The sequence below is a fragment of the Numenius arquata genome, chromosome 3 (assembly GCF_964106895.1).
Source record: "Numenius arquata chromosome 3, bNumArq3.hap1.1, whole genome shotgun sequence".
NCBI classification, from domain to species: domain Eukaryota; kingdom Metazoa; phylum Chordata; class Aves; order Charadriiformes; family Scolopacidae; genus Numenius; species Numenius arquata.
This window is the reverse complement of record NC_133578.1, coordinates 69,397,594-69,410,230: the sequence shown is the minus strand read 5'-3', so window position 1 is coordinate 69,410,230 and position 12,637 is coordinate 69,397,594. Positions and strand designations below refer to the sequence as shown.

Here is a 12,637-nt window from a genome sequence, read left to right as displayed (position 1 = left end):
GGAGAGGTGCATTGCACCTGCACTGGAACATCCAGACAGGGCTCACCCTTCTTTTCTGCCAGTGAAGATTTCAGGGAAGCTTCAAAAAAGTAATAATAAAAGCTTTGAATTAAGGAATGAACTAACTCTATGAAAAACATATAGGCTAAAATCCTATATACAAAGAAAGATGCTACTGAAGTTAACAGCTTTTCAAGATATACAGCATTTCTCCTAGATGTTTTTACATAGGGATTGCATTATTTTCAGCCTGTTCACAAGAAGCTTTAATTTATCATAGCCAGAAAGATTAGTCTCCTGGGAACTAATCTAGCTCGTCTGGGTTATCAAGATGAAGACAGACAACTTGCCAACTGGAACTAAAGCAAAATAAGTGACTGATTTAAAACAGTTGCATCATCTGAATTTCAGCCCTGTACGGATCCAGTCTGCAGTCCTTCTGTCACTCAGCAGGTCTGCTGTGCCACCAGGGATTTTGCAAGCAGATACTACAGATTGCCATGCAGAAACACTTTTCTACTGCTCAGCTCTCCCAATGAAGCAACAGCGAACGTGCCATGGTGCATGGGGGTTGTACCAACAACTCACTGGAGAAATGTATGCTTCAGTGATAAGAAATTTATTACCTGGAAATCTAATGACAGATTTTTTTATTCTCTTAGCTGACATTTACATGTGAAACTACTTCTGCAGAAAATGTTTACATTGATGTTTACTGTAAGCAGCAGCCCAGTTGCAACTGATGCACCAGAAGCTATGCCAAATGTTGTCCTCCCCTTTCACACCCACTCATCCACAGAGCTGATAGGAAGCCTAACACCTGCCTTCTCATTTAACACCTGTCTCCTTTCCTCCACCCCAGCCATATAAAAGGAAGGTACGTGTCACTAGCAAGGTGCCAGTGGGAAGCAGGGCCTGCATGCTGGTAACATGAGGTGGAGGTGGAGGTGGAGGTGGAGGTGGAGGTGGAGGTGGAGGTGGAGGTGGAGGTGGAGGTGGAGGTGGAGGTGGAGGTGGAGGTGGAGGTGGAGGTGGAGGTGGAGGTGGAGGTGGAGGTGGAGGTGGAGGTGGAGGTGGAGCCCAAGCACAGACCACACCATTTCTATGTGAAGAAATGGGTCCATGAGGTCTTGTCCTTCATCTCTCATCCTTCAGGTCTGCAGAGATAACCTAGAAGCAGTATGTAATCCATGAGCAAGAAGATCTATCTTGAAAATATGAGCTCTGGGGTGGTCATTTTGGATTCAGAGCACTCAGGCTGCTGAAGATCAGAGCTGGAAGAGAAACTGTGCAAGGTACTACAAGAGATTAAGGTGAGTCCAAGGAGAGCAGGACACAGAGGATCTTTGGCACAGCCTAGCGCAGTGAGACAGGGACGCCTTGAGCAAATATTTAAGGAAAAACTCTAGGTTCTTTCCTATGAAGAACCCATCAGCCTCACCAAGGGGTAGGATTTGACTGAGAATGACAGAGGGGAAATTTCTAGGACTGATCTCAGTGTGACAGAGACCAAAGTCTAGTCCTGAGGGTCACCAGTATCAAAGAAGTCTAATGTTGAATATAAAGCATATATGCCAATGCTCGTTTTCCAGCTTAGATCATATTATTCAAGAAATGACAGTAATGGAATCTGAGGCTCATGTCTAAGCTACTGACAGCCATGCTTTTGCTGTCATAGTAGTGTACTATTTTCTCCTTTGGGCAATTAAACTGCTGGCCTAATAAATGGCAGTGCCAACAAGACTGTCATTTACGTCTGGAATCTGTGCATAGAGGAATTTCTGGCTGCCGTTAATGGATAGAAGTCTGAGTTGAAAACCCTGCCTGTTCAAGGCCTCTCCAAAACAAGTGTGGCAAAACATCCTAACTCAGGAAAAAAACAAATTGTACATTGGCAGTAGATGAAAGATTCTCCTTTTATTTTAAAACCTCTGTAAAATCAGAGCAATGGGTCAATTCCAGCATTCTGCCAATTCAATTAGCGATTTCAGAGTAATCGTGGTAATGAGCCAAGTCAGCAAAGATGTCATTGGGATTCTTGCAGTTCAGGTTGCAAAAACAAGCATTGATCCACATGATTTTCCAGGAAAACTCAGTTCCATCCGGGCACTGAAACCTCACTTCAATAGTCTTGGACTTGTAGGGTGTGCAGCACCTGTTGTCTGTGCAAACGCCACAATATTTGGGTCTATATGGACTTTTGCTCACACATCCTGAGATGGTATAGTTCATTGGTTCATTAGCCCTGTAGACAGCCAAGCACTTCTTCCCGGGCTAAATCAGAGAAGAACAGAAAAAGAGTCAGGTTAATACTCATTACTGACACAGGTAGGACATGCAAACCACCTTCCCAATATTTAAAGGGGTTTGAAGCATTTTACAGCCTGATCTAAAGGGTGTGACAGATTTACACATTTAGACATATGAACCCAGAAACTGCAAGTAGGATACTTGCAAAATACAGTTCATGGCCACGATCAGCAGTTCACCATCACTTTTCCACTCTGAGTCACAGGTCTATCCAAACCAACAGCGAGCACAGTGAACTTGGCTTGCCTTTCCTTGCAAGGACATTTTGGCTGGAATTAAAGCTCTCAGGGGAAGGTTTTTATATCAGTGTGTGGAAGAACAGGGAGGACACATTTTTGACCTCTCTGTAGCACAGCGAGTCCATGTGGAAGTGCAGCCTGCAAAGGCCTGAATGCTGCCAAACAAAGGCTGACCCTGTGTCCAGACAAAGCTCAAGAAGTGCATGGAGAAACAATCCCCACCTTAATGTGCTTGGTTATATCCAGCTCGCAGGGCCGCATGTTGCACAGGCGGCTTTCCTTCAGGAGCCGGCACTGGTCATTGTCATTGGAAATCCTGGTGGAGATGCCCAGCCCGCAGGTCTTTGAGCAGGGACTCCAGGGTGAGGTATGAATGATGCAGTTCTTCTGCCAGGCTTCATCCTCTCCCTCATATGCTGCAGAGACCAGATTAACCCCATATTATTCAACCGGGGCAGCTTTCCATATTAAACACCCTCTCCCCAGCTCATTACACATTCAGGCCACTAACCCAAATAATTAAACCACAGCAAAGTGTCCCAGCATTCCTGTGAACCTCCTCAACCCACCCGCTTTGCTGCTGACCTACTTGTGTCAGACCCTCCAGTGCTGCAAACACTTGGGGCCAGGGCTCATTTCTTTATTTCCCTTTGCAGCATCACACAAGGGGGTCCTTGTCTGGGACCCCCAGGTCCTGCCACAATACAAACCCTTAATTACAGAAGCCTGCGCCAGCCGGTGCAGAAAAGAGATGAGATCTGATCTCACCGGGAAGGTTTATTTCTGAGCCCATTCAGTTGATTCCCTGTAGCAGAAGTGGTTGACAGTCTTTGCTGGATGGCCGAGGGGCTTGGGAGGCAGCCACAGCCTTTCACTGGGAGGAAGAGCAGCTTGAATAGCTCTCAGGGAGCTCGGCAGCCACTTGAAGAAAGGGTGGGCTCTGTTTTGAAAGCAGCCAACAGTTTGGGTTCCTTCACAGCCTTGGCCAAAGTCCCCACTGGTCTGCAACTCACAGTACGGCCCACAGACAAAACTCTGTCGCACTGAGCTTGCTCACTATTAATTTTATTATTGTATTAATTAATATAGGAGGAGGGAGCCAGACTCTTTTCACTGGTTGCCAGTGAGAGGATGAGGGGCAACGGGCACAAGCTGGAACATAGGAGGTTCCACTCAAATATGAGAAGAAACTTCTTTACGGTGAGGGTGCCAGAGCCCTGGAACAGGCTGCCCAGGGAGGGTGTGGAGTCCCCTTCTTTGGAGATTTTCAAGACCCGCCTGGATGCAGTCCTGAGTAACATGCTCTGACATGCTCTGGGCAATCCTGCTTCGGCAGGGGAGTTGGACTAGATGATCTTTATGGTCCCTTCCAACTCTAAAAAATTCAGTGAAATTCAGTGAAATAAATGCTAGTCTCACTTCTCTACGTATAAGAGAAAAAGTTAGGCAAAGAAAGCTGTGTTATGCCCATTTTGGGACACAGGCCACGAAGATATAAGGTCAATTTCAGTAGTAGATGTTTTGAATTTGGACCCACTTCACAGTTCAAAACTACCAGGGACAGAAGTGAGGGCTAAACTGGTATTTTTAACTCACAAAATGGAGACCGAGGTTTTGTTTTGTACAATAAAAATACAGACCAAGGACTGGGAAAAAAACCCTTATCATGAAGGAACCAAAATTGTGATTTACAAGCATCATTCTATGTCTCCTCGAACTCTGCTTTTGTGAGATGATATTCTGTAAACTGGAGCTAATGTGGCTAATGTCACTACATTGCGTCACAAGGTGATATGAGGATAAATTTAAGACATATGGCAAGGTGATTCCATCTTAAACATTTGGGACCATGCTTGAGGCAAATGGTATCACCTCTGTGCAGTGAGCTATATGATCCCCACTATGAATGTGAGTGTGAGGAAAGATGATACCTTATGCAACACATAAAACAGGTATTTCAATAATGTAATCAGTCCAGAATTGCTGAAAAGCTATACTAACACAAGACAATTTAGCACAATTGGCAGTGAAATCTCCACCACAATGACTGTTTTCAAGGTGTTTTGTAAGTTTGGGACTACTAGGATACAGGGGCTTTAAAATCATACTACTAAAACAATATAACCCAGGCAAAAATTAAACTGAGCCCATTCTGTTTTCCAGAGGGCCCAGACTGAAAAAAAAAAAAAAAAAAAAAAAGGTGCAGTAAAAAGGACTTGTGACATCTTCAAAGTGCCAGAAGATGTGTGCTTCAAAGGGGCCTTTGTCACACAAGTATGTTTGATGAATCTCATATTGCTGCTAAGGAGTTCAAGCACACCACTGGTGTTGGCGTGTCCTGTCCTTCACCACACGCTGTTACAGGAGTCTCTGTGCCTCACTCACACAAAGACTAGATGCCTGCCAGGTCTGGCAGTACAAGCCGGTACTTTGGTTGTAGAGACTCTGACTTCAGTTGCCCAATGACAAAGGAGAGGTCCACCTCACTCCCACCATACCTGCAGAGGAGATGTGGCGTGGAGACGTCTTCCTGATTTTCTTGGAGTCATCACAAATCCACTGCTCGCAGCACTTCCCTGCCATCTTAATCAACTTTGGGTTTGGGCACCAGACGAGGGGAGGGCGTGAGTTTGTGCACATGGGAATACAGCCCACAGCCCCGTTAATACACGTGCAGTTGTATTTGCAGTTGGGCTGAAACGTGTCCCCATTGTTATACCTGACTCCATTGAGGACACAGCCTACACCGACAATCTCTGAAAGGAAACACAAAAAAAATACACACAGAGCACCATTAAAATACTGCTGGCAAGAAACGGCGCTGATGTGCTTCTTTACCAAGCTGCTCCCTGGGCAACATGGGAACCACCATGGAGATATGGCAGTGCTGCGGAGCGATGTGCTCAGAGTGATGCTGAGCCAAATGTAGTCACACCATCTAGGAAACTGTTTTCATTCTGAATCACAGCAAAAAAAATATGAATATTTTAATTCTTCGTGAAAAAAATAAGTTAGAAAATAAAACAAGTTTTATCCACAAATGCTCGCTTAAAAAATCATTTCATGGCATGCTGGTAAAAGTTATTTGCAGTAGCAGCAATACAAGCAGTTGAAAGATATTGAGTGAAATTTGATGTTTTCAGGAACATGAGAGGACTAGATGGAGCTGTAAATAAGGCACAGCTCTGCATGACATCTGTACCCTTCTGAAGCAGAAGGGGGAGGACAGTCAAGCTAGCAGAGGAGCACATAAAATGGCACAGGATTCCTATATTTAGGCAACTAGATCCCACCCAGCTTATCACAGACCAGTTTTCTTGAAAAATGAAGGAACACATTATAAAGCCATGAAAGTTAGTATCCGATGTATATTTTTAAACAAAATCACTAAAAAAATCAAGCTTTTTAATTGCCCATGAACATAAATCACATTGATTCAGGAAGTAAGACACAAGTTGCATAAAGCAACTGTTTCAAATTATGGACAGTTATTTGGAGTCAGTGGCAGAAATCTTCTAATGACAAATTCAAGCTTCAGTTTCTTGTTTGGTCACACGGAGGCAGTGCGCACGCACCGATCAGCTTGTTTTGGTTTTAAGTCTGGTCGGAAACAGAGCTGTGATGTGGCTGCTTCAGGGCCAACACAAATTGAAATGCTGGATTAAAAAATTGCAAAGGCTTCCTATTTTTAGAACGGGCTGAATGAAAACACCAAACGCTAATCCCTTCTTCTGCACACAAATGAGACTTTGTTGGAATTTGAAGCACAGATCCAGATCTCCAGTTCATGCTCAGGTCCAATTTTGCTTCAGCCTTTTTATTGAAGAGATGCTACTCAGTGCTGGAGCCAGAGCTGAGAATTCACTTAAACTTCTAGGTGTGCACATGGATCAAGACAGTTCAAGAAAATGCTGTACTTCCTAGAGTTTTGCTACCAGCATATCCCTCCCGGGCTGTGTTAACTCAGCCTCCCATAGGTCTTGTATATCAAGTTGTTCATCATGAGGATATCCCAAAAAATAGACAAAGGGGCTGTTGAATGCCTTCATGCAGAACGACGTGAATCTGCACCTAAGTCAGGCAATCTGGGAGCAGTTCGCAGTTCCTGGCCCCATGTGCTCAGTGCCTGCCTCCCCCCTCCCTGGGCTTGGTCAGTACCCTGTTATCTCTGCACTCAACAATAAAATGAGTGCTGTAGTGTCTCCCAGCAGGCTCCTATCTGACCTCCAGGTGTCCTGGGATACACCTCAACATGGCAGTCTAGATACAGCCTGAATTTCCCACAGTTTAACTCCAATGCCTTTACCAACACCCTTTCCTAGCTCTTTCAGGATCTTTATTTTCGACAAATTGTATTGTTTCTGTAGTTCTGTGTGTACTGAATTATGTAGACTTAGCTGTTGGCATCCAGCTGCAAAGCAAATTCCTCACAGCAGTTAGTCCCCAACACCTGGCGCAGAGGTTCTGCTCCTGTGGTCAGGGCATTGGCTGGTATACTCAGAGCAGACTGATGCAGTCCATATATCACCCAGCGCACCAGAACGAAGATGTCAGGCAGATCCTGTGCCTCTACTTGGATGCTGAAAGCAAGAGGAAGACCACAGCTTCGCTTCCTAACCATGGAAAGACCTACTTCTCATGTCCCTCAGCTGTGCATGCCGCAATGGCCCTTACCATATAACCATAAATGTCATAGAATAGGGGATATATTGTCATTGCAATAGGGATACAAAAGTGGATTAGATTGGAAACCCTTCCAGATCTGTCTGGGGAAGCTGGGATCAATCCTCCTACATCACAGTGCTGTTGCCACAGACATACTGAATGCCTGTGATATATGGGAGGTCTACAAAAAAAAAAACCCAAAAAATCAAACTAAGCAAGCAAGCATTTAAATAAATAAATAAGAAGCAATGTGAAGGTCTTTCAAGAGGTCTAGGAAGGCTGAGGTATCTTTAAGACAACGTCCAGCTTGTTTTCCTCTCCCAGTGCAGGGCCAGCTGTAGCGATGTCATTCTTGACAGATGTTTGTCTAACCTGTTCTTACAGACCTCCCATGAATGCTCCTCACACACTCCAGACAATACATTTGAATGATCTCATAGCCTCATTTCTTAACTGTGGATTTTTTCTAATCTTGAAAATCACTGTTTAAGCTTATATCTCCTTGCAGATACCTTCTCTTGTTATTTTGCCCATATCCTACAAAAATCTGTTTAGACTGCACTTTCTGCATGCTTGATTTTGTGACTGAGCTAATGCAAAACCAAGTTCATGTCTTACTACACTTCCTGTCCCTCTTCTGCTGAGGGACAGCAACACCTAGTATCATTTCTGTGAGAAACTGCCAGCTACCCTGAACCTCTTCACTCTTCAGACCTGTCCCTTCTGAAGCTTCCGCTGATATTCTAAGTTTATTGAAGCCCACTGTTTGCAGTCTTCTCTCTTTCTTGTGGATCAGTTATCCTATCCATCTTACAGTCAGCTCTCCTCCAGGCTTCCTTCCACCTTTACATTTTCTATTAGTACCTAATTCATGGTTATATTCCAGCCCAGAAGACCATCCCTGTTTTTTCCTTTTTAAGAATCTAAAGCCATAATCAATGTATTCTAATAACTTGCTCAACAGTCAGCATCATTTCTGATCAGCTATCTGTGTGGTTTTACTCATGATCCTTTCTCTTTTAATCATTCCTAAAGTAATGATTTTCAGTCTTTTATGATATTTATGAGCGGATCAGATTCCCCCCATGTTCTGGATCTCAGAACACATTAATATGCCCTTGACACACAAAACACTACCTCATTTGTTCTTCCTCTTCTTGAATAAAAATTTTCCAGTCACATGAATTATCCCGCTGAGAGTTTGTTATGACAAGCAGGAAGAAATCCTTCTGCGTCGTGGCAGCTAATGTGACTGAAACCATTGTAAGATTAAGGCTCAGACCTCAATTTGTCACCAAGAAACTTTGCTAGGAGATGATTCATCCCTGACCCTCTTGACAGGATACCAAGTGCTATCCTTCCTAGGGATCCATTATTGGAAATAAGCCAAAAGCATCTCCTTAATGTCATGGTTTTCGTGTAGATGGCCATATTGCCTGTCTTTAAAGCCAGCTACATATCCTTCCTTCATCCCCAACCCACTACAGCACATCCTTCTGTTACGGGAAATACAGTATCATCTGCTTGCAAATCTGAAGACCTTCAAATGCTGGTTGCTCCTTGCTCTTGCCTGCAGCCAACTCAAAGAGCAAGAATTCAGATGCCATTTCTCATCCAGCCAACTGTCCTGAGAATTGTCCTGGTTTGAGGTAAGACAGCAATAAGGAAATGGAAGAGGATGAATGGAGGAGCTGAGGAGCATACAGTCAGGCATCGAGATAAATCTCAGCCACTGCTCAGACCGAGGGGAGCTGCCAATGTATATCTAAGTCAAAAATATATGTACATCACTTACGTGCACATACTCCTATTTCGTACCTAGGTCTGTCTCCGCTGTAGTCACAGTACAAGCCCCGGTGGAAATCACAGGTGTCGGCCTCAGTGCAATTTTCTCCACGCTGTTTGGCACAGGTCTTGCAGCAGTCGCAGCCATCTGTGACCAGGCTGACACCTACCGAGCACCGAGGTGGGGACTTCGGACACTCGCACGGCCACTTACAGTACTGAGTCCGCGTGTAGGCCTCTGTCACGACAGCGACGGTGGGGGTCATGGTGGTGGAGGTCTGCGCGATGGCCTACAAATAAAGAAACACAGCTTGGAGAGCGTTCCAGGGAAAAGGGGGCTGCAAACACTGTGGTGACTAATCCTCAATAAAAATTCCCTCAGGTCTAAAGAGACTTCAAGGAAACCAAAGAATAAATGTCAAAGAGCCATGAAAAAGGAGCGGTCACTGCTCTCTTGTAAACCCCTTCAGATACCAGCAGAAGGCAAATGGTCTGCAGCTTGGGTTAGCACCCAAAGCTCATAGCCCCAGACTGCTGGTGCTCAGCCTTTTCCAGACTTCTCCTCTCTAAACAGAGGTCTCTCACCATGGAGGAACACGGGCACAGATGTCAAGACTCCTCCGATACATGAGAAGAAGATGTGATGTGTCCAGCCTATGTCACCCTGCAGTACTTGGTTCTGGCAGGGGATTGTGCCACCCCGTAGCTGTTATGCCTGTTCACCGAGAGATGGCTGTAGGGCCTCTCGGCTACTCAGAAGCTTCCTCAGGCAGCAGCTGAACAAGATAACGGTCACCGTGTTGCAGTGTGAAAGCACATGTGGCCCTGTTAGGCCTCATCTTCCTCAGGTTTATCCATATTTGTGTGGGTCTTGCAATCAAAACATGGGATCCCATAAATCCCTGAGGAGGCCGGCAGCAGGCCTGTGAGCCCACCACCCCCACAGACACCCAGTCATGAATCCCTGTGTTGTGAGGATGATTTGAAACCCACAGGCCTAGCACTTCATTGTGGACCTCCTGAGGATGTCTTGGCCATTTCATCTCTTCTTTCCATAATATAAAAAAAGTACAGAAGTCATGCATTTCCTCTAAGCACTCCGAAAAACACCCTTATCTGTCCTTCATAGCATCTAGACCACCATATTCAGCAGAACTGCTCTCTGAGAATCCTAAAGAAGTCATGAGGCTCCTAGATCTGTCTGTGATGGGCTTTTCCAGGTCTCACACTGTAGTTCCCATGATGTTGTCCCGGCCAACACAGTCAAACCACTGGAATAGTTCTGCAACGATTTTCCACCTACGCCTTTTGGCACATGTTTTTGTCTTACGTGGAGTCACTGGGGGACCTGTAAGTCAGATGAGTGTAAGTGAAGCTTCCTACTGTTAGTGTTTCTCCCAATAGCCTTGCACAAATATTTGCCAGCATGGTAAGCAACGAAAACTTTTATGGGGAGGATACTGCCAAGCTTCCATTTCCTTATCTCTATTTCCTTGGAAAATAAGAAAAAAACCCAATAACCCTGCAAGTTAATTTGAAATCTGATAAACAGATAAAAAAATCTGGTCAAGATAAACCAAGGTAGAAAAGTAGCATCTCTGTAACGCAGAGATGCTACTCCGGTAGACACATTCATGTCACTATTACTGAGATAATGGGATACCTTAGCTCATAGCAAAATCTACAGAGGGCAGAGGTTCATTGCCTTCTGCACTGTCCAGTCCCTGCAGAGCAAACTCTGGATGACATTTAACAACACCAGCCACGCTCATGGTACAGGAAGAGTGTGAATCAGCCCAGTGACAAAGCAAAGATGTGCCTTTTCTACCAGGATCACTGCACAGAAAACCTGAGCTGCACATGGGGGTCAAGCAGGGGACAGTAGCTCAGGCACAGAAACAAATGGGGTTATTTACAGGCCATCAACAGCAGCCTGTATGTGCCGTGCTTGGGTACATGTGGTCCAGAAGCCCTTTCTGGTGACAAGATGTGAGGGCTGCAAAGAATAACTGTGTAATCCTACGAAGTTCAGACAAGGAAAGTCAAGGTCTAGAAATTACTAAGGCCATGGCATCCATTCCTGGCTACTTTGTATTGTATTATATATTCCCCAGTGTTTTGTCCTCTTTTTGTCCTCTTTACAGTTTCAGAGGTCTCAATAAAAGGCTTTCCACCACCTCTCCATGAAGAATATGCCCCAACCCAAGGCTTTGTGGGGAAAAGCATCCCCACGAACTGCGAACCCACAGCCTATGAACTATCCATCAGGATACTTCTGCAAAACCCTGCTACTATCTTCTACAGCTTCCTTACTCAAATTTTATTAAACTACATTTTGAAATCTGCTGCTTCTGTATCTGAAGGTGTATTTAAGTATCTTAGCGATTAGTTACCCTGTATTTAGAACACTAAATTGTTAACACACTGCTAATCACTGCCAAAGAGGCGATGTGTTTGCTCTGGGCATAATTCCCAATTCCATTAAGGCCCCCTTTACAAACAGTTGGCCTTAAAGTTGGCTTAAAATCACATTTAAACTCATGTTTAACCTAAAACATACCAATATAATTTGCTCCCACTTTAAGGCTCCTTGATGCTGCCAAAGTTGTTAAAAGAGGAACATTCAGATCAATGAAAAGCCCTGGCCTTTTAATAGAAGTATTTTTCATTCCACTCACAATAATTTGAGTAGGTGCAATAATCTGTCACTTGAGAAGAGAGACCTCTTCAAGTGCAATAAACCTATTTACTTTGTTGCTGATCATTAAAAAAAGTGCTTAATAATCAAATCCAGATACACAGACAAAAGTCACACCACTATTTAAAGAACTCATTGCCATGGCCCAACCCTGTAAGTAAATCCCATCACAGTCCCTTGTTTCTATTGTCAACATGAGCAAGCAAACATTTTCTCCCCTGTGTCGGTATGAAAGTGTATGTGAATCAACACACGTAGCAAAGAGGAACCAATAATCCCTGCTAGTCCTGTTTTTAGTTAATATGTGAAGGACTGAGACTGAATTCTTGTAAAGGACCAGGTAGCTGGGAGCCATTCAGTGGCTTGTGACAGAGAGGAATTTAGAGTAAGTAATTTAACAGCCCTTCCTCTAGGTCTAAAGCCTGAGCTGACCAAGGAAGCTTTTCCAGTGTCCTTCTAGTGACTGTATTTGTAGTTCTTGGACATGCTGGATGAAATGTCCAGTGATATGACCAAGTAAGCCGTAGGAAGGACACTTAGTTTGGGCTACATCAGCATCTTTGAATAATCATTGTGGACAGACATCAAAATACAATGACTCTCATATTTTACAAATAGGGAAGGCATGGAGGGGTGGAAGCAGCATCATGTCCTAGGCTCCATCAACACCCAACCAAAACCCAACCTTTGGAATCATAGAATCATCATAGAATGTTTGGGTTGGAAGGCACTTTTAAAGGTCATCTAGTCCAACTGCCCCCTGCAATGAGCAGGGACATCTTCAACCAGATCAGGGTGGTCAGAGCCCTGTCCAGCCTGACGTTGAATGTTTGCAGGGACGCGGTGTCTACCACCTGTCTGGGCAAACTGGGCCACCTTCATCATAAAAAATTTCTTCCTTCAAGTGGAAACTGTTGTCCACTGGACACTAGAACAAGTG

At 44.5% G+C, this 12,637-nt stretch overlaps 1 protein-coding gene across 2 annotated transcripts in view; it reads right to left on the bottom strand.

Moving 5' to 3' along the window:
• Positions 1-1,897: 1,897 nt before the first annotated feature.
• CCN4 (cellular communication network factor 4) overlaps positions 1,898-12,637 on the bottom strand; it is a 34,737-nt gene continuing 23,997 nt past the window's right edge. Inside the window, exons 2-5 of one of the 2 annotated variants that reach the window (XM_074145317.1) lie at positions 9,033-9,289; positions 5,048-5,305; positions 2,772-2,965; positions 1,898-2,274 (exon numbers count right to left, since the gene is read on the bottom strand). In XM_074145317.1, the coding sequence (XP_074001418.1) occupies positions 1,975-2,274; positions 2,772-2,965; positions 5,048-5,305; positions 9,033-9,147 (867 nt within the window). In that variant the 5' untranslated portion in view covers positions 9,148-9,289 and the 3' untranslated portion in view covers positions 1,898-1,974. Of the gene's footprint in view, positions 2,275-2,771; positions 2,966-5,047; positions 5,306-9,009; positions 9,290-12,637 lie in introns of both variants that reach the window. The other variant, XM_074145316.1, reaches the window with a different exon arrangement.